The 22,577-nt window shown below is 45.3% G+C and overlaps 1 protein-coding gene across 8 annotated transcripts in view; it reads right to left on the reverse strand.

Annotated features, from left to right (window-relative positions):
- Positions 1 to 22,577, reverse strand: part of LOC141108094 (beta-1,4-galactosyltransferase 1-like) — a 431,706-nt gene that overhangs the window by 234,306 nt on the left and 174,823 nt on the right. For 5 of the 8 annotated variants that reach the window (XM_073599387.1, XM_073599345.1, XM_073599362.1 and 2 more), the window contains one exon: positions 12,048 to 12,170. The exons of 2 other annotated variants lie outside the window; for them this stretch is intronic. In XM_073599387.1, the coding sequence (XP_073455488.1) occupies positions 12,048 to 12,170 (123 nt within the window). Of the gene's footprint in view, positions 1 to 7,614; positions 8,117 to 12,047; positions 12,171 to 22,577 lie in introns of those variants that run through there. One more of the 8 variants, XM_073599353.1, reaches the window with a different exon arrangement.

The raw sequence follows: 22,577 nt of genomic DNA on the forward strand, positions 1-22,577 counted from the left end.
TGGTAATTGCGCGGCCATGCAATGTTGTACCCAAACAAAATTTGCATCCTTTTTTTCTCAAATATACAGCTTTCTTTTGATGGTATTCGATTGCTTCTGCGATTTTTATTTTTTGCGATATAAATGGAAAAAGACCGAAAATTTTGAAAAAAAATTATATTTTCTACTTTTTGTTATAAAAAAAATTTAATAAACTCAATTTTAGTTATACATTTAGGCCAAAATGTATTCAGCCACATGTCTTTGGTAAAAAAAAAAAAAAATGTCAATAAGCGTATATTTATTGGTTTGCGCAAAAGTTTTAGCCTCTACAAACTAGGGTACATTTTCTGGAATTTACGTAGCTATATTTTTTAAAAAAAAATAATTTTTTTTTTACAAAAAGTTGTCACTAAAATGATATATTGCTCACACATGCCATGGTTCCTTTAATTTTTATTTTTTAATAATATCTCCTATGATAGCAATAGGTAGTGACATACTCTTTTTGAAAAAAATTGGCATTAGACCCTAGATCTCTCCTCTGCCCTCAAAGCATCTGACCACACCAAGATTGGTGTGATAAAATGCTTTGCCAATTTCCCAATGGCGCTGTTTATATCCGGCAAAACCTAAGTCATGAAATGCTCGTAGCTTCCAGTTTCTTAGGCCATAGAGATGATTGGAGCCTTTCTGGTCTCTGATCAGCTGTATGGTCAGCTGGCTGAACCACTGGCTGCATTCTCGGGTTCCCTGTTGGGACAGGAGAGCCCGAGAAAACCATGGAAGACGGTGGGAGGGGGGGGGACATTCGCTCCCACTGCTTATAAAAGCAGTCTAGAGGCTAATTAGCAACTAGGATTGCTTTTATATGAAAGCCAACCGCTGGCTGAAAAGAATGATACCAAGATGATACCTAAACCTGCAAGCATCATTCTGGTATAACCACTCAAAGTTCAGCAACATACCAGTACGTTGCTGGTCCTTGTTGGGCATACATTGTAATGTTCTTTTTTTAATACAGCCTGTTGGCTGAACGAAAAAAAAGAGATTGATCGGTGGGTATGCTCACCATTAGAATACCGCCCTTCATCCACCCACTTCTAATGATGGGCATACATGCTGTTGCTGTCAAGATAAATAAACCAGTGCTGCAGCTGAATGGCGTGCCTGCTAAGCAAATAATGGTTAACAATAAAACAAAGTGACATTACAGTATAACAGTAATGCCCTGTACACATGGTCGGACATTGATCGGACATTCCGACAACAAAATCCATCGTTTTTTTCCGACGGATGTTGGCTCAAACTTGTCTTGCATACACACGATCGCACAAAGTTTTTGGAATTTCCGAACGCCAAGAACGCGGTGACGTACACCACGTACGACGGGACTATAAAAGGGCAGTTCAATACCAAGCGCGGCACCCTTTGGGCTCCTTTTGCTAATCTCGTGTTAGTAAAAGTTTGGTGAGAGACGATTCGTACTTTTTCAGACTCGTGGTTTTCAGATCGTATTTCTGCTGTCCAGTTTGTGCTTGTGGATTTGTATCTGTTCTTCACTGTGTGCAGTGAGTTCCCATTGATTTATCATTGTGTTCTTGTCCGTTGGTTACTGATTTTCAGGTTGCTCTTCACAGGCCTTGCTGTTCTTCAGTGCGTTCTGTTACTCCGTTCTGACCAGCCGACCGTTTTCTAGCCATGTTGCGTGTACGTACTCATCGTAGCGTTCGTGCTGTGCAGGGGCTTGATGTTGGGGTTCTTACTTTGACACAAGCCCAGTCCATGAACAGGGCGAGGAGGAGTTCATGGACCAAGAATTGGTTGCTCCAGCGTGACCAATTCTGTCACATGCCTTTGCTCCATGAGATCTGTGAGAATCCTGAGGATTTCAGGAACTTTCTCCGGATGACAGACCCCGTTTTTTACCGTTTGTTGGCTTTGCTGACCCCTTATATCAGCAGGCAGGATACCTGCATGAGGCAAGCCATCAAGTGTGCCAGTGTTTTTTTTTTTTTTGGGTCCCAAAATCATTTGGAACCCTCCCTCCCCCCCAACTGCTAAGTCAGCTGATACCAATCCTCTATCTGCTGACTTTGCCAAACCCATACACACTATATACCCACCTCTTTTGTGGTCAGATTTATGGATGAATTCCCCAAAGTATGTAGTGCAAGGGCCTGCCTGAATACTTTCAAATGGTACTGTTTAAAGTTTTTGTATCCTATTATTATCTTGATAGGTAATAGCAGAATTTAAAAATGTGCTAAAATGTTTACAGTGTGTATTTATATCTTTGTATTACGACACTTCTTACCTGTCCAGTGGGCTGCCAATAGTGTAAGTAAGGAGGGGCTGGCCAAAGTAATACACATTATTTAGGCATTCATCTCTCAATGAAGTGGAGAGGTTTACCTGTCCAAAACATCACCCCCCCCTAAAATTTTTAAAATGGCCCATGAGAGGGGGGAGGAATCTAATAGGTGGACCTTATACCTTTGTCTGTAACCACTTGACGACCGCCGAACGACGATATACGTCTACAGAGCGGCACGGGCAGGCAAAAGGACATATATATTCGTCCTTGCCTTCCCGCGGGTGGGGGGTCCGATCGGACCCCCCCCCCGGTGCCAGCGGCGGTCGCCTTTGGTGTGGCAGCGATCAGAGATGAGGGGGAGGCCATCCGATCGTGGCCCCCCCTCGCGATCGCTCCCAGCCAATGAGATTCTTCTCCTGCCTCTGTGTAGTACACAGAGGCAGGGGATGTGATGTCATCTCTCCTCGGCTCGGCAGTTTCCGTTCCGGCGCCGAGGAGAGAAGACTGAAATGTGAGGGCACCAAACACACACACACAGTAGAACATGCCAGGCACACATTACACCCCCCTTTACCAGGTACCACAGCCCCAGGCAGCATCAGGTTAGCGCCAGTACCGCTAACACCCACGCACGCACCGTACACCTCCCTTAGTGGTATAGTATCTGATCGGATCAATATCTGATCCGATCAGATCTATACTAGCGTCCCCAGCAGTTTAGGGTTCCCAAAAAGGCAGTGTTAGTGGGATCAGCCCAGATACCTGCTAGCACCTGCGTTTTGCCCCTCCGCCCGGCCCAGCCCAGCCCAGCCCAGCCCAGCCCACCCAAGTGCAGTATCGATCGATCACTGTCACTTACAAAACACTAAACACATAACTGCAGCGTTTGCAGAGTCAGGCCTGATCCCTGCGATCGCTAACAGTTTTTTTGGTAGCGATTTGGTGAACTGGCTAGCACCAGCCCCAGGCAGCGTCAGGTTAGCGCCAGTACCGCTAACACCCACGCATGCAGCATACGCCTCCCTTAGTGGTATAGTATCTGAACGGATCAATATCTGATCCGTTCAGATTTATACTAGCGTCCCTAGCAGTTTAGGGTTCCCAAAAACGCAGTGTTAGCGGGATCAGCCCAGATACCTGCTAGCACCTGCGTTTTGCCCCTCCGCCCGGCCCAGCCCACCCAAGTGCAGTATCGATCGATCACTGTCACTTACAAAACACTAAACGCATAACTGCAGCGTTCGCAGAGTCAGGCCTGATCCCTGCGATCGCTAACAGTTTTTTTGGTAGCGTTTTGGTGAACTGGCAAGCACCAGCGGCCTAGTACACCCCGGTCGTAGTCAAACCAGCACTGCAGTAACACTTGGTGACGTGGCGAGTCCCATAAGTGCAGTTCAAGCTGGTGAGGTGGCAAGCACAAGTAGTGTCCTGCTGCCACCAAGAAGAAGACAAACAGGCCTGTCGTGCCCATAATGCCCTTCCTGCTGCATTCGCCAATCCTAATTGGGAACCCACCACTTCTGCAGCACCCGTAATTCCCCCATTCACATCCCCAACCAAATGCAGTCGGCTGCATGAGAGGCATTTTTATGTCCTCCCGAGTACCCCTACCCAGCGACCCCCCCCCAAAAAAGATGTCGTGTCTGCAGCAAGCGCGGATATAGGCGTGACACCCCCTATTATTGTTCCTCCTGTCCTGACAATCCTGGTCTTTGCATTGGTGAATGTTTTGAACGCTACCATTCACTAGTTGAGTATTAGCGTAGGGTACAGCATTGCACAGACTAGGCACACTTTCACAGGGTCTCCCAAGATGCCATCGCATTTTGAGAGACCCGAACCTGGAACCGGTTACAGTTATAAAAGTTAGTTACAAAAAAAAGTGTAAAAAAATATATATATATATATATAAAATTAAAAAAATAGTTGTCGTTTTATTGTTCTCTCTCTCTCTATTCTCTCTATTGTTCTGCTCTTTTTTACTGTATTCTATTCTGCAATGTTTTATTGTTATTATGTTTTACCATGATTGCTTTTCAGGTATGCAATTTTTTATACTTTACCGTTTACTGTGTTTTATTGTTAACCTTTTTTTGTCTTCAGGTACGCCATTCACGACTTTGAGTGGTTATACCAGAATGATGCCTGCAGGTTTAGGTATCATCTTGGTATCATTCTTTTCAGCCAGCGGTCGGCTTTCATGTAAAAGCAATCTTAGTGGCTAATTAGCCACTAGCCTGCTTTTACAAGCAGTGGGAGGGAATGCCCCCCACCCCCCACTGTCTTCCGTGTTTTTCTCTGGCTCTCCTGTCTCAACAGGGAACCTGAGAATGCAGCCGGTGATTTAGCCAGCTGACCATAGAGCTGATCAGAGACTAGAGTGGCTCCAAACATCTCTATGGCCTAAGAAACCGGAAGCTACGAGCATTTCATGACTTAGATTTCGCCGGATGTAAACAGCGCCATTGGGAAATTGGGAAAGCATTTTATCACACCGATCTTGGTGTGGTCAGATGCTTTGAGGGCAGAGGAGAGATCTAGGGTCTAATAGACCCCAATTTTTTCAAAAAAGAGTATGTCACTACCTATTGCTATCATAGGAGATATTTAAATTTCCTGAGATAACAATAGAAATGATAAAAAAAAAAATTAAAGGAACCATGGCATGTGTGAGCAATATATCATTTTAGTGACAACTTTTTGTAAAAAAAAAATTATTTTTTTTAAAAAAATATAGCTAGCACCCGGCCCCCCCCCCCCCTGCTCTCGCGCAAAGGCGAACGCAAGCGTCGGTCTGGCGTCAAATGTAAACAGCAATTGCACCATGCATGTGAGGTGTCACCGCGAACGTCAGATCGAGGGCAGTAATTTTAGCAGTAGACCTCCTCTGTAAATCTAAAGTGGTAACCTGTAAAGGCTTTTAAAGGCTTTTAAAAATGTATTTAGTTTGTCGCCACTGCACGTTTGTGCGCAATTTTAAAGCATGTCATGTTTGGTATCCATGTACTCGGCCTAAGATCATATTTTTTATTTCATCAAACATTTGGGCAATATAGTGTGTTTTAGTGCATTAAAATTTTAAAAAGTGTGTTTTTTCCCAAAAAATGCATTTGAAAAATCGCTGCGCGAAGACTGTGTGAAAAAAAAAAAAATGAAACACCCACCATTTTAATCTGTAGGGCATTTGCTTTAAAAAAATATATAATGTTTGGGGGTTCAAAGTAATTTTCTTGCAAAAAAAAATAATTTTTTCATGTAAACAAAAAGTATCAGAAAGGGCTTTGTCTTCAAGTGGTTAGAAGAGTGGGTGATGTGTGACATAAGCTTCTAAATGTTGTGCATAAAATGCCAGGACAGTTCAAACCCCCCCCCCAAATGACCCCATTTTGGAAAGTAGACACCCCAAGCTATTTGCTGAGAGTCATGTCAAGTCCATGGAATAATTTATATTGTGACACAAGTTGCGGGAAAGAGACAAATTTTTTTTTTTTTTGCACAAAGTTGTCACTAAATGATATATTGCTCAAACATGCCATGGGAATATGTGAAATTACACCCCAAAATACATTCTGTTGCTTCTCCTGAGTACGGGAATACCACATGTGTGAGACTTTTTGGAAGCCTAGCCGCGTATGGGACCCCGAAAACCAAGCACCGCCTTCAGGCTTTCTAAGGGCGTAAATTTTTTATTTCACTCTTCACTGCCTATCACAGTTTCGGAGGCCATGGAATGCCCAGGTGGCACAAACCCCCCCCCCCCCCAAATGACCCCATTTTGGAAAGTAGACACCCCAAGCTATTTGCTGAGAGGTATAGTGAGTATTTTGCAGACCTCACTTTTTGTCACAAAGTTTTGAAAATTGAAAAAAGAAAAAAAAAAAGTTTTTTCTTGTCTTTCTTCATTTTCAAAAACAAATGAGAGCTGCAAAATACTCCCCATGCCTCTCAGCAAATAGCTTGGGGTGTCTACTTTCCAAAATGGGGTCATTTGGGGGGGTTTTGTGCCACCTGGGCATTCCATGGCCTCCGAAACTGTGAAGCGTGAAATCAAAAATTTACACCCTTAGAAATCCTGAAGGCGGTGATTGGTTTTCGGGGCCCCGTACGCAGCTAGGCTCCCAAAAAGTCCCACACATGTGGTATCCCCATACTCAGGAGAAGAACCTAAATGTATTTTGGCGTGCAATTCCACATATGCCCATGGCCTGTGTGAGCAATATATCATTTAGTGACAACTTTGTGCAAAAAAAAAAAAAAGTGTCACTTTCCCGCAACTTGTGTCAAAATATAAAATATTCCATGGACTCAACATGCCTCTCAGCAAATAGCTTGGGGTGTCTTCTTTCCAAAATGGGGTCATTTGGGGGGGTTTTGTGCCATCTGGGCATTTTATGGCCTTCAAAACTGTGATAGGTAGTGAGGAGTGAAATCAAAAATTTACGCCCTTAGAAATCCTGAAGGCGGTGATTGGTTTTCGGGGCCCAGTATGCGGCTAGGCTCCCAAAAAGTCCCACACATGTGGTATCCCGTACTCAGGAGAAGCAGCTGAATGTATTTTGGGGTGCAATTCCACATAGGCCCATGGCCTGTGTGAGCAATATATCATTTAGTGACAACTTTTTGTAAATATTTTTTATTTTTTTTGTCATTATTCAATCACTTGGGACAAAAAAAACAGTGGTGGCTCAATAAAGGGCTACTGAGAATTGGAGACTTCCTGAATGGGAATCAATTACACACGATACAATATTTTAAAGATGAATTTCTAATGCCCCCTAGTGAAATTTTTCGATATAATCAAATTGCATCGTTCCCCAGATCTAAACTTAACCAAGTAGTGGGCCCCCTTACACTTACGACATTTGAATTAACTTGTCAGGCCAGAGGCTTTCAGAGGGGCCGGATCTCTGCGATATATACTTCCCTCACTGAACCAGATTCAAAACTTGCATATATGGTACAATGGGAAAGGAATTTGAATATAACTTTTGACCTCACTGAATGGCAGGATCTTGCTTTTCAGTTATCCAAAGTCTCAATTAATACTACTCTGATAGAGGCTAATTACAAAACGCTTCTACGTTGGTACCTGGTACCCACCAGAGTAGCTAAAATGCATCCTTCTACTTCACCAAACTGTTTCCGACGCTGTGGTCAGTTGGGGACGATGTATCATATTTGGTGGCCATGCCCCCTCGTAACCAGATTTTGGATTCAAATATTTAACTTGATCAATTCAGTGACGGGGGGTAAACATTCGTAGATCTCCTACAGTTGCCCTTTTTCATAAATTACCTGATGAAACACCCAAACATTCAGTAAAGCTGATTACATATATATTACTGGCAGCAAGAATTACAATTGCAAGACATTGGAAGCAGTCGGTTATCCCTCTTGACTAGGTTAAGAATAAACTTTATTGGATTATGATCAATGATAAACTCACTCACATTCTCAATAATAAAATCAAGAAATTTAATAGGATATGGGACCCATGGTTTGACTATATTGCTACTCCATAGCGACCTCCAGGACGACCCTCTCCCTCCCCATTTCACTTTTCTTTTTTCTTTTTTCTGTTTCTTTCTTTCTCCCCTCCTCTTCTCTCTATTTTTTTTTTCTTTTTTGGTCGGAATTTATGCAAGCGGATTTTGTTGTCGGAAAATTTTATAGCCTGCTCTCAAACTTTGTGTGTCGGAAATTCCGATGGAAAAAGTCAGATGGAGCCCACACACGGTCGGAATTTCTGACAACAAGCTCCGATCGCACATTTTCCGTCGGAAAATGCAACGGGTGTACAGGGCATTAGACTTACCATACCTGCAAAGCAAATACAATAAAACTTAGTAAAAATAAAACATTGCAATCTGTGCCTAAAAAATTAATCTGCCCCTAATGTTAGGAGCTCCACCCCTGCCCCCATTCTTCGGCATATATGCTCTTTTTTTTAACTGTGGTGGTGAAATCACCTCCGACAGCGCTGGAGTCACGGCTTTATGTATCGTGGGAGCAAACGCTGTTGCTGTCAAGATAAATAAACCTGTGCTGCAGCTGTATGGCGTACCAGCTAAGCAAATGATGGTTAACAATAAAACAAACATTACAGTATAACATACCATACCTGCAAAGCAAATACAATAAAACATAGTAAAAATAAAAAAGAGAGAGAACGATAGATATAGAACAATAGTGAGCGAGCAGTAGAGCGGACAGTAGAGAGTGTACATAAGAGAGAGAACAATAGAGAGAGAGGAGAAAAATACAACCACAACTAGTATTGTTAAGTTTTTTCTATTTTATATTTTTTTTGTGTTTTTGTGTGTTTTTTTTTTTTTTTTGTTTTTTTTTTCACTTTTTTCACTTTTATAAAAACTGTAAAAAAACTGCAAACTGAACATTGCAGATTAGGGTCTCTCAAAATGTGATGGCCATCAAATCTTTCGAGACCCCAAGACCCTGTGTTAGTGTGCCTAGGACTGTGTGGTGCTGTACCCTATGCTAAAACTCCACTAGTGTGTGGTAGCGTTTGAAACATTCACTAATGCAGAGACCAGGTTGGTAGGGACAGGAGGGACAATTAAAGTGGGTGTCACGCCTAAATCCGCGTTTGCTGCAGGCACGACATCTTTTTTTTGGGTTTCTTTGGGTAGGGTTACCAGGGAGGACAAAAGGAAAATGCCTCTCATGCAGCCGGCTCACTGCATTTGGATTGGGAAGTTGGGCAAGATCACCGTCTGGAAACAGAAGGACGATCCCTTCCTGGAATTTAAGGAAGGATCCAGTCCGTTCTGAACTTTTGTTCAGCATAGCCAATTGAAATAAATAAACAGACACTTTTTTGTACAGCATCTGGCCTTATGGGCAATTAGGTATGGCGCCAACAACTGGTCGTTGAGGTCCACCCACCCCATATTAAGGTTGTAGTCGTGGACACAGAGGGGTTTCTCCACAACACCAGTCGCAGTAGGAATTTGGACTGCCGTGTCTGCGTGAAGCGAGGACAGAACGAAAACATTCCGTGAATCCCTCCACTTCACTGCTAACAAATTATTACACCTCAAGCAGGCTCTCTCCCCCCGTCTAAGTCGGGATTCTACAAGCTGTTGGGGGAAGCCCAGGCGATTAGATCGCACGGCACCAATTCCATAATCAAAAAGGTGACTAAAAAGTGGCACGCTCATGTAATAATTGTCCACGTACAAGTGGTACTCCTTTCCGAATAAGGGTCACACTAAGTCCCACACTATCTTACCAGCGCTCCCTATGTAGTCTGGGCAGTTCTCCGGCTCTACGTGACTATCTCTTCCCTCATAAACCATAAAACTATGTGTATAGCCTGTGGCCCTGTCACAGAGCTTTTACATCTTGACCCCGTATCTGGCACGCTTGCTGGGAAGATACTGTTTCATAGACAAGCGGCCAGAAAACGTAATCAGGGACTGGTCAACGCAGACAACTTGATCAGGAGTAAACAAGGCTGCAAAACGCTGGTTCAAGTGGTTTACGAGGGGCCGAATTTTGTAGAGCCGATCAAATCCAGGGTCACCCCAAGGACGACAGAGTTCATTGTCATTGAAGTACATGAACTGCAGGATCTGCTCATATCTTGTTATGGTCATGGAGTCAGAGAACACGGGCATATGGTGAATTGGGTCAGTGGACCAATATGACCGCAACTCACTCTTTTTAGTTATGCCCATGAGGAGGGATAGGCCCAGAAAGGTCTTAAATTCGGAAACCGTAATTGGTTTCCAATCTCTGGCAAGGGTCAGCTAGGGATTAGCAGCGACCAGCATACAAATTGCTTTGGTCTACAATAGATCTATAGAGATCTTTGGTGAAAAACAGTGAATAAAAATCAAGTGACGTAAAATCAACTGTTTCCACCTGAATTCTGGGTTGGCCAGTGAATGGGGGAAGTACGGGTGCCGCAGAAGTGGTGGGTTCCCAATTAGGATTGGTGAATGCAGCAGGAAGGGCACTATGGGCTCGACGGGCCTGTGTTTGTCTTCTTCTTGGTGGCAGCTGGACACTACTCGTGCTTGCCACCTCGTCAGCTTGAACTGCACTTATGGGACTCTCCACGTCACCAAGTGTTACTGCAGTGCTGGATGTACCACCAGGATGTACTAGGCCGCTGGTGCTTACCAGTTCACCAGAAGAAATAGCAGCGCTAGTACTGGCTCTCTGCTCCATACGAGGGACCTGCGGTTCTTGCACCTCAACAACAGCAGAAGAAGATCGGGGTCTGGTACGCCTGACCTTGGCAGGGACCACAACTCCGTCGTCAGAGCTATCTGCCAAGGTGCCGCTTCTGTCTACAGGTTCGTATTCCGAGCCTGAATCTGACAGATGAGTGACTTCCTCTTCACCATCTGTCATGCTCAGAAACATGTAGGCCTCTTCACAAATGTACCTTCGATTTGATATTTTGGTCTCTAAATTTACTGGTACACTAGTGAGACTCACAGGTAAAAAAGCTCCTGACTGTTAGCGACTGATTCAAACGCTACCAAAAAAACTGTTTAGCGTTTGCAGGGATCAGGCCTGACTCTGCGAAAGCTGCAGTTATGTGTTTTGTGTTTTGTAAGTGACAGTGATCGATTGATACTGCACTTGGGTGGGCTGGGCTGGGCGGAGGGGCTAAACTGCTGGGGACGCTAGTATAGATCTGATCAGATCAGATATCAATCCGTTCAGACACTATACTACTAAGGGAGGCGTATGATGCGTGCGTGGGTGTTAGTGGTACTGGCACTAATCTGACGCTGCCTGGGGTGACTCAGACCCTATCTGACGCTAAAACCTAACTTTGATCACCCACCATGTGATCAGGGGGTTAAACATTTATTCGGCAATATACGACGAGTGCCCTGACGCTATAAAAAATAAACTAGCTAAACTGCGTCACCCGTGACAATTATACAGTGATCACAGGTGACGGGGGGTAATCAAGGCTTTCAACCTTTTTGAGGGGGTTGGGGGGGTGATCAGGGGTGAATTGTGTGCGTATGTGACCTGGTGTCTGTGTAGTGTTGGTCCAACTCACTGTTAGATGCTCTCTCCTCTCGGTCTGGAACGAAAAGACCGACACGGGGAGAGATGACATCACTTCCCCTGCTGTGTTTACACTTACACATGCAGGGGAAGGATCTCATTCGCCAGGAGCAATCACCAGGTCCAGGCCAGATTTCATTGGCCTGGGCCTGGGGATTGATCAGTTCCTGATCTAATCCGATTGTCGCGGCTGGCGGGGGGGGGGGTAACGTTATTTCGCACAGCCGGACCAACCTGCCGCAGTAAAACTGTGGTGCCTGGTCCGGAACTGGGTAATTAAAGTGATTGTAAAGGATCAGCTTGTAAAACAACCCATTCAGTTTAAAATAAAAATGGAAGGCAAAACATTTGTATATAGATATTGAAAAAAAACACCCTTTTTCCATTTTTATAAGTGATCACGTTCTCTCTGTTCTCAGCTGCATAAGAGCTGGGGGGAGGAGAAGCAACAGTACACAGAGTTCCCAGCATAGCTAGAGAACTGATCATGTTGTGCTCTCCTGCTTAGTGTGGTCAGTTTTAATAGGAAAGCAGAGGGACTGGCAGGGACACCAGGGATTTCACACAAAAGAAGCAATACAGAGAGAACAGGATACTTTTTCATACAAGTACAGGGTACAGCAGGCACATATAAGGCATATGAAATGTTAGGTTTAAATATTCTTTAATTTTAAAATAGCTGTTTAAAACAAACCTGTTGTACAATTCATCATCTTCTCTTCCCCATCCCCAGAAACTATTTGAAAATCCATTGACTTTGAGGAATTGTTCTTTGGTGAAAGCCACTATTCCTCCAAATGCAGTTTCATAAAATAGACTGTGAAAATACAGAAACGAGTATAATAGGGGAAGTTTTTAAACAAAAAAAATATGTACAGCAATCCCAACTATCTGCTGATGTCGCCTTCTGAAAATGCTAGTATCCTGGCTGTCATGCTAAGCCAATGACTTCATTATCTTATAGGAATGTAGCTGGAACTGCTATGAAGAGAGGAAATGCTAATTTTACTCTGGCTTTCTAATGTGAATGCCTGTTCAGGGTTAGAAAGTGATCAAAACCATAGTCATAGTCAATCAGTTATCTAGTATGCTTAAAGGGGAGTCAGCAACGAAAGCCCCATATTTCTCTCACTACTAGTTTCTTTAAAAATTTCCTAAAATACTACTGTCAATACATGTTTCACAGCAGTTAGGAGAAGAGGAAAGGGAATGACGTCACTCGTGAGCGGAGGAGGTGAAGACTACACGATATGAGCGGCTGCAGCCGCGGAAGGTACTGGCTGGCTGCAGGCACAGACAGCAGCCATTATTAATGAGATGATAGCAGTGCCGAATGGGGGGGTACTGTGACTCCACGTGCTCGGCGGTGACGGCCGCCGGAGCGCTGCAGCCCTGACACCTCCCGTGGTGGTCAGAGGCAATTGCATCTACAGAGGAACGTGAAAGACCCTCCACCCTCCAGTCCCAGGGACCCGGGAATGGCGACCTGAGAAGGAACCAGCACAGAGGCAGGAGCGCAGTGGGGGGGGACCCAGCACATCACATGTCTCTGCCCCCCCTGCTCATCGCAGATTCCAGAACATGCGGCCAGGGCTGCAGAAGAAGGTCAGAGCAGCCAGTTAGCCCAGCGAGGAAGAGCCATGCCTCGGGATGCTGGCCAGGCTGCCAGCGTGGCCAGCAGTCCCACGTTGTCCAGAGGTAAGACCGTAAAGAGCGCCGTGTCGGTGGCGAGCGAAGGCAGTGGGCGAGCAATGGATGTCCAGACTAGGAGCAGGAACAGGAGTCCATCAAGTCGGGCAGTGAGTGGGTCTGACGTGACTGAACGGAGAGAAGGACGGAAGCAGCAACGCAGACTCCTACTAGCCACACCACCTCTCCCCATGTACACATGTCGGCCTACCGGCCCATACAGACTGTGCTCCAGTTCTCCTGGCTCTGATGAAGAGGTTTTCCTCGAAACGCGTCAGTTTTCTTAAATACCTGCCTCAATATGGGCACACCCCAATTTTAACTTCCTAGTACTTATTTTGTTACCTGTTTTTCCTTTTTTTTATAATATTATGTAGTATTTGTATGATTTTATATCTATATGACTATATGTCTGTATTCTTTTACATAAATAAACTATACATTTCCCGAACAGAACAGCCTAGGGACACAGGACTTATTGCTGGTGGGGCGGGACTGCAGGATTTCTTGTCGAGTTTGAGGGATTTAGTACAACGCTTTGAGCCGAGCACAGGGGACAGTCCATCGCCGGCGCAGGCATGGACGCCAACACAAGGTAAGGATCGGGCGGCGACGGCCCCACCACTGTCAGCAGTCGCTGCCAGGGTTGCAGGCGATCCGCCGGCGACGACAGCGGGAACAGTTAAATCAGTAGTCACTTCTCCCGACGCACCGGCCAGCGTTTCGGCTCCGGACAGTCAAGGAAAGGCAGTGGAGAAAAAAGCGGATTCGGTCAGGTTGGCGGACTCCGCAAAAGGCAAAGTTTATGTCTGTTTTGAGGGCCCCCTGGGTGCCCATCTTAAAACGGAAGTAAAAGAAAAAATCTGGAAAGGGGAATATGTGGAGATCTTCACATTATTGCAGCTAGATTAATTCAATCTGGACAGATTGAAGCCAGAAGAAAGTAAGAAGGAGGACGAGGAGAAACACAGATATCGGTTAATTCCTCATACTTTTTCAAACTGGTTACAGGCGTTCACCATCTTGGCAAGTGTGGTGGGGGAAAAGACCCCTGAACACTGCTCGGCTCTGTTCATCTATCTAGAGGCCATTAGCGAAGCACACCGGACGTATGGTGGCGTGGCATGGCTATGGTGCAACAAACATTTTTGACAACGAATGGCCGTCCGACCATCGCTACGCTGGGACCACAAGGACATCAGCCTTTGGATGACAGCGGCGCGTGCTCCTATTCAGTTTTTTCAGGCAGGGATTGGAGGTACCGCGGCCTCAGGACAACCGACCGAAAAAAGATGGGCCTTCTGTTGGCAATTCAACGAGGGCACTTGTAAGTTTGGGGCAAACTGTCGCTTCAAGCACACATGTTCTGGCTGCGGGGGGTCCCATGCACTGTCAAAGTGCTTCAGGAGAGGAAAAGGGCGTGCCGGAGAGTCTGTGAGTAAGAGGGACGATGCCGGTGTGGGTGGAAAGGATGCTTCCTTTCCTCAGTTGGTACCTCGACCAGAAAGCGGCCCAGCTGTTAGAATCCGGTTTCACTAGTGGTTTCAAAATACCATGCTCATTGGCAACCATCCCACCCATGGCACAGAACTTACCTTCGGCACTGCTGCATCCAGCAGTGGTTTCGGAAAAACTCAGGGAGGAAGTCAATCTGGGGCGAATGTCCAGCCCTTTTAGTAAGGTTCCTCGTTTGGACCTGGTGGTCTCTCCACTGGGAGTAGTTCCCAAAAAAGAGCCAAACAAATTCAGATTGATTCACCACCTTTCTTTTCCAAAGGGTGGGTCGGTCAATGATTCGATTGCTCCGGAGGAGTGTGCGGTAACATACACTTCTTTTGATGCAACTGTGGCATGGGTTCGTCATTATGGACAGGGGTCGCTAATGGCAAAAGCGGATATCGAATCGGCTTTCAGGCTCTTGGTGGTTCATCCGGACAGTTTTCGGCTGCTGGGTTGTACATGGAATGGAGCATACTATGTGGATCGTTGTCTCCCGATGGGATGCTCCATCTCATGTGCTTTCTTCGAAATGTTCAGCTCTTTTTTGGAATGGGCAGTACGAGACGTCTCCGGTATCCAACATTTGCTCCGTCCTGTTGGGGACGTTAGAACATATAGCGGTACGATTCAGGGTCCCTTTAGCTCCGGAAAAAACAGAGGGCCCCACAGCCGCCATTGTTTTCCTGGGAATGGAAGTGGATTTGATTGGGATGGAATGCTGATTGCCGGTGGACAAGCTGGAAAAGCTCAAAGGTGCGTGGGATCATTGGAATACGCAAGTTACAGTTGCGTCAGTTACAATCATTGTTGGGGAAGCTACATTTTGCTTACCGAATAATTCCCATGGGTAGGGTTTTTTACCGCCGGCTGGCTGCAGCAACCACTGGAGTCAAGGCGCCCACCCACTTCGTGAGTCTCAACAGGGAGCACAGAGAGGATTTGCGGGTGTGGCAGGACTTCCTGGAGTCGTTCACTGGGCGTGCTCTATGGATGTCGGGTCCCATCAGCAATTGCGATTTGGAGTTATTCACGGATGCTGTGGACTCCACAGGCTATGGTGCCTATTTAAGGGAACAATGGAGCGCAGATCGTTGTCCCCCAGCATGGGGTGGGGCTGGGTTCTTGAAGAACCTAGTCCTTCTGGACCTTTTTCCGATTGTAGTAGCGATGGAAATATGGGGGGAATCCTTCCGCAACTTGAAAGTACATCTTAATTGCGACAATCTAGGGGTTGTTCAAGTGGTTAACCATTTGTTGGCATTGTCCATGCCAGTGGTCAGGTTGTTGCGACATTTGGTACTGCGCTGTTTACAATCGAATGCTTTAATTTATGCTGTACACTTACAAGGGGTTGAAAACACCTTGGCTGACGCTTTGTCTCGTTTTCAGTGGGACAGGTTCCCGGGAGTTGGCATCAGACGCGGAGCAACACAGGGTCGCCTGTCCCGACTGGATATGGAACATTGCCTTAGGAATGCAGCACGATGGATTCAGTGCTCCGTGAGTACGGCTACTTGGAATGCCTATTCTAAGGTATGGAAAGAATGGTCGGCATTCTTGCACAGGCTTGAGATCGCCCCCTATGGTCGAGAGGTGGCCCAAGCAGTCCTCTATTTTGTTAATATGGGATTAAAGAGGGGTATCTCGGCAGCTGTCATTGATCGTAAGTTGGCAGGTTTCGCCTTTCTTTTTAAACTACAAGGGCAACGGGACTATACCAAGGATTTCTAGGTGAAACAAGCAGTAAAGGGGTACAGGAGAGCGCATAAGAAGAGGGATGGGCGGCGCCCAATTTTGTTTGACATGCTAAAAGTTTTGTTTTCTAGTTTGAATAACGTTTGCAGCTCAGAGTATGAATGTGCTCTATTTCGCGCGGCCTTCGCATTGGCTTTCTTTGGGGCATTACGATAAGCGAGCTAGTCAGCTCCTCAAAACAGGTTCAAGGGAGGCTGTTGATAGGGTATATAGAGTTTTTTCAGGATTTGATCAGACCGGCAAGGGCATGCAACTCGAAGTGTTCTGGATTACGGAGTCACACATTTGCCTGGTAAGGGCAGTGGAATCTTTCCGGGACATGCATCCTGGGTTCACAGGTTCTTTTCTAATACATAGTGACGGGTCCAGTTTATAGCCGCGTTTCGAAAATGTTTGACAGCAGCCAGAGACGAACCCAAAAGTTACGCTTCTCATTCTTTCCGAATAGGGGCAGCCAAGGAGGCTCCCAGGGCTGGTCTTAGTCAGGAAGCAGTTAGGTGTATTGGTAGGTGGGACTCAGACAGATTTAAGCTGTATATTAGACCTCATTTGATACAGAATTAGGTTTCACATGGTTTTCGGGTTTTTACTGTATTGTAGTATTTATGGGGGAGCTTACTGTTTTGTATTGTCATTTTTCTTGTCCACAGGTGGAGAGGTGGGCCTAGTTTGGATCCTGGGTCACTCCTACATTTACTGGGGGACCAGATGAGCTGATGTTTTACCGACTAGTAGGCAGTTGGGCATCCCCAGACAGGAAGCTCATGTCAGATGGATTGGGTTTCGGGGCATGCTGTGGAACAGGGTGCTGTCGGAAGTACACAGGTTCTCCCATCTGGACAGGGCACCAGACGTTTTGGTGCTACATGTGGGGGGGGACAACATGGGAGCCAGGTCTATGAGGGATCTCATACGGGACGTAAAATGTGATTTTTTACGTTTACGTTCAGCTTTTCCTGGGATGGTCATTGTTTGGTCAGACATGGTGAGCAGGACGTCATGGCAGTGGGCTTAGTCAGCTAAAAAGGTGGACAGGGCCCGAATAAAAGTAAATAAGGAAGTGAGCAGGTTCGTGATTAGGAACGGGGGTGTGGCCATACGTCATAGAGAGCTGGAGGTGGATACATGGAGGTATCTCAGGAGTGATGGGGTGCACCTTAATGATGTGGGAACCGATCTGTGGGCACTAGATTTACAGGAAGGCATACAGCGAGGATTGAGGGTGTGGAGGTGCACGCAAGGGAAAGGTGTTACCCCTTTCGTGCTGTGGCAGTGGTGGGTCTTTGGAGGAGGAGAAGATGGATGTTATATGTGGTACCTCTGGTACCTTCACGTTAATGAGGGGTTAACCAGGAAGGGGTAAAAGGTAGGTCACTGTGGGTTAGGTCCTTCAGATGTCAAGAGAGTCCCGGAGCAGAGGAAAGGAGAGGATGAGCACAGGGACGGCATGACTAATGGGGACTAAACAGTCATGCTTTAAGAAAAGAAAAATTTGTCCCCTATAACAAAAGGGGAGGGTGCCGGGAGCAGGGAGGTGCTCAGGTTCAGTTAGGAGAAGAGGAAAGGGAATTACGTCACTCATGAGCGGCGGAGGTGAACATTCCGACCCACCCTCCCGAGTTTGGGTAGTAGAGGGGGGGGCGGTCAGGACAGACCGGCAGTGGCGGGTCTTTGGAGGAGGAGAAGATGGATGTTATATGTATATAACATGGTTGGTACCCATCTATGGTATGGGGTTCTCTGGTACCTTGTTGTAGAATCTCATATTAGCCAATGTATTTCATATTATATATATTGATTTGCATATATTTTATTGATAATTTATTATTATTATTATTATTATTATTATTATATAGTAGTGGTTTTATCAATATTATTATTCAATAAGTAAAGCAACAATTATTAATCTTTAACTAGAAAAGCTACAATTTCTGGGGAAATTGTGAAAAGTGTTCTTGCCTCTACAACTGGAGTGGGCGGAGTAACTGGGGGGAGTGGCTGGAGTAACTGTTGTGTGGTTGGAGTAACTGTGGAAAGGTTGAACTGGGCAGATGGGCAGAGTAACTGTGTGGAGTGTTTGTAGTGAGTAAAGATAGTAAACATTACACTAACCAATTGATTGATCAAATTTAAAAAGTGCACAAGTGCTAATGATGTAGAAGGTAGAAATATCGGTAAATGACTTTGTCGGACACAGACTTAAGGGTTACCAGGATTTATTCCGCCCCAGCCAAAGCATAGCACCTGACGGACTCGCGTCCCAAAATCAAGTGTGTCAAAAACAGTTTACACAGTGTACATATAATTTCAATATATTGCATCACAAGCGAACTGGCAGTATATTTCCGTTATACATTGTATTAACATTTTGAACAGTCAACTTTTTGAACTTTTTGGATACAAGGCAATTCATTAAAGCATATACTTTAAACCCTTACACATTTTCAGTTTCTCTGCAGTTTTGCTCCTTGCTGTTTCTTTATCTGTCTTACTAATCAGCAAGCAGGCTATAGCACAGGAAGGAGAGGGTGAGTGTGATGAGGACAGATGTCTGTGATGGATGGGGGGGAGTAAGTGAGTTCAGTGTCTAACAAGTACACCGAACATGAAATATAGAGAATGATTTTTAGCTAATTGTAAATGGTCCCACATAACTTAAACTGACATAAAAAAACTCACATAACATAAACTAACCCTCATTGCCACTTTATTATCTGTTTGATGACCACTGTCTCACAACCACTGTTTCCTGGCATCACTCATGCCCTGTTTATGCAGGCTCTAAGCGTGTTCACAACCACTGTTCAAAACACAATACACAGGATCATGATAGCTGTAATAACTGTGCAGTACTCCTGACTGGAGACAGTGCTGCACCCTGGAGATGTAAATGTGATCCAACAGTGTGTTTTTTTTCTGTGGTGGCTGCCCAGACCAGTTGGGTATATCCTCTTGAGTGAAGAAGGTCAGATATTGGCTTCTTTTCTCTGCACAGAAAATCTTCATTGAAATGGTTTCTGACATACAAGGCGACACCTCCACCACTTTTACTTGCAATGTCAGGAAGGTTCGTGTACGAGAGGTGTCTGTTGCTTTTGAACAGGTTGTAGCCCTCCAGCTGGAGACTTTCAGCAACAGAAGAGCCTGAGAGATGAGTTTCAGTGAAACATAAAACATCTCCAAGTGTCAACTCATGGTGAGATTTGATATCTTCAATGTGAGCTGGTAATCCTTCCGTGTTGTGTTGGATAATTGTTAACGTTTGCTGTTTGTCTGTTGTCTGTAGAAACTTTAAGAGGGGCATAACACTTTCCAGTGATGCATTCTTCATTGAATCCAGGGAGGCTGTGATTTCAGGATCAGCAAAGATCTTCTTCTCATCAAAGTCGGTTATGTACAGTCCTTGCAGTGTAGTCGTTCTACTCAGAGCAACATAGGCCATTCCCGGTTGGAAGACCCGTTTCAATGAGACCACTGCTGACTGTATCGACATCCCCTGACACTTATGAATCATACATGCAAAAGCCAACTTCAGGGGGAACTGCCTGCGAACAACTCCTTTCTGTCTCAGGTTTTCCTCTACCCTTTCTATGTACACCAAGCTGTCAGCATCACAAGACGACTTGTTACGGTATCTCTGTCCTGCATTTGGATTGTCCAGCATAAGCCCAAGCTTGTTTACCGTAGTAGTACCATTCTCAGTCTGGATGATTATTCTTGCAATCTTGCCAAATGTCCCGTTAACAAGCCCGTCTTCTACATCAATGTTTCTTGTGATCATGATACGGGCACCTTCAGCTGCTTGCAGTGTGTCAATCAGATTGTCTTTGTGTCCTTTGAAAGGTTGGTGTTGCCTCAGCATCACTCCTGTCTTAGGGTCTTTTCTGTAATCGTCGGCATCTATGTTGGTGACGTTTGAATGGAGAACAGACACAGTTGCAGCATTATGTTTGTGAACCTCTTTGTTGGTGGCAAATATGTGTAGCACGTCATTAGGGCAGTGGGTGGGATCTGTAAAAGCCTGAGCAAGCAGAGCTTTGTCATCATTGCTTAAGGTGACAGTCTTCTGCTTGACTCTGATTCTATTCAAAAGCTCAGCAAATGAAATGTCATCCTTCTGTCGCATGATCTCTGTCAGCGTGATCATCTGAAAGTTGTCTTTTTCAGAGGTCATTGGTATTTTCCTCAAACACGCAGAGTGGCTTACTTTTTCCCAGCGGGGGGACCTGGTAAAAGTCTCCTACTGCTAGTACTGACATACCACCAAAAGGTTTCTTACTGCCTTTGATTTGCTGTAATCTCCAGTTGATGTAGGCAAACAGGGGCTTTGAAATCATTGACACCTCGTCAATAACAATGATCTCCGCATTTGACAGCTGTGCCCTCACTTCATCTATTAGATTTCCAAGTCCTTGGTAGGGTGGCTTCAAGCTTTTTGGCAACTTCAGCAGAGAATGCAAAGTGTTGCCTGAAATGTTGAAAGCTGCTGTTCCTGTAAATGCAGTTAGTAAAACGCTGGGCATGGATATGTCTGCTTCCTCACGTAGTCTGGTAAGTTTACAGAGTATCTTTGTCGCCTCAGCATAGATGCACTTTATCAGGTGTGATTTGCCTGTCCCTGCACCACCAGTGACAAAGTAATAGAATGGGTCAGGATTTAGGCCACGCACACGGTTAGTGCACCAGTCACAAACTGAGTAGAATGTCTGAGCTTGTGTCGTGTTAAGGTTTCTGTACATTTTCCGAAGGAAATCAGGGCACATTTGTGGGGCCTTCACAGTAAGCGCAATTCCACCTGTTTGTTTGTGACGTGTATACTCCGGAACATCATCTTGTTCATTCTCATGAAGTGGCTCCCCTTCTTTGCGTTCCTCTATACATTCCAACCTATTTAACTCAGCTTCTTGGGCAAAGGTGTTCCAAGCATCTTCAACAGGGCCGTTTTTTACAAAGTCATCCAAGACTTGTTCCACAATTTTGTTGTGTTGTTCGAACTTCTTTTGGTTGCTGGTAACAATTGCAGACACTGCTCGGATTGCTTCTTCTCCTGGTAAGCTCACACAGGCGCCTTTGTAAAAATCCTGGTGTGTTGGGAACCTTACAGTTTTCAGTGATGACTCTGAACGGTGGGGGAGGTAGAGTTTAAGCAGTCTGCCGTAGTAGTTCTCTGGGTCCTTCTTCTCTGAGAAGCGTGCATACCTGATGATTGCAGGCTTCCCTCTCGTGCGTTTTTGAATCATTCCCATTTCATTCAATAGGCTGACACGCTTGCTGTCTTCCTTCTGCTTGCCATAGACAACCCTGTAATGGGATGCAAAGTCTGCCAGACACATGGACTCAAACTCTGGTGTTTCGGGTCTGGCTCTGTATTTGTCGACAAAACTCATCATCCACACATTAAGAGAATCGGCTGGTTTGTTCTGCAATGCACTGAGCGGGAGACTCATTTTCAGTGCGTTGTCACCAGTTGGCAGAAAAACAACCTCACGTGAGCAAGACTTCATTTTCAGGCTGCACGTACGGGCCACAGACTCCTGGGCGCTGACCTCTCTGTGTTTTTAATAAGCCTGAAGAACCTCTTTCATTTCTTCTCGTTCTGTCGCTGTTTCTGGGCTCATTTCTTTGACTATTGTTTTGAGATAGTCACTCAGCTCCCGTTCTGGCTTGGATATGTAGGACAACATGTACATGATGCAACCATACTCATCAAGAATGTACTGGATGTCCATGTTGGCGTTCCAGGCCATCAGCAAATGTGGATTGTAGTTGTTCACCCAGCAGTCCTTGACATCACGCTTCATTAGAATCACGCTTGAGGAGGTCACGAGTTGTACTGATTCAAAGTCATATTACACTGTGCCAGTAGCTGTGACATGTCTTCAAGCTGCACTTTTGGGTTATTAAGCTAATCCCAGACTGGTTTCCGTTTGTTTTTGGCTGCTTGTGGTTTCATTGCACAATCTCCTTGTCCTTCTGGCATCGGGTAAGTTATCCTCGTTTTTCTAATAGGTGGCTTTGGAAATCCAAATCTGCATACTCTGTTACCTTTCTTGCATGATTTTGAATGAGATCTGCTGTGCATTTGAAGTTCTGTTACAAATCTGTGAAGTAAGGCCTGTTTGGCTTCATCAGGCAGCTGGCATGAGATGTTATGATCTATAAAGGCACACACCTTGTCATCACTGTCTTGTCCAAATATAGGAGCTCCTGCTACCCAACAGAGACAATGTATATGAGGGCTCCCTCTCGCCTGAAATTCAACCCAGTAAAAGTAATCAAT

Source organism: Aquarana catesbeiana, linkage group LG01 (genome assembly GCF_042186555.1).
Source record: "Aquarana catesbeiana isolate 2022-GZ linkage group LG01, ASM4218655v1, whole genome shotgun sequence".
Taxonomy (NCBI): Eukaryota; Metazoa; Chordata; class Amphibia; order Anura; family Ranidae; genus Aquarana; species Aquarana catesbeiana.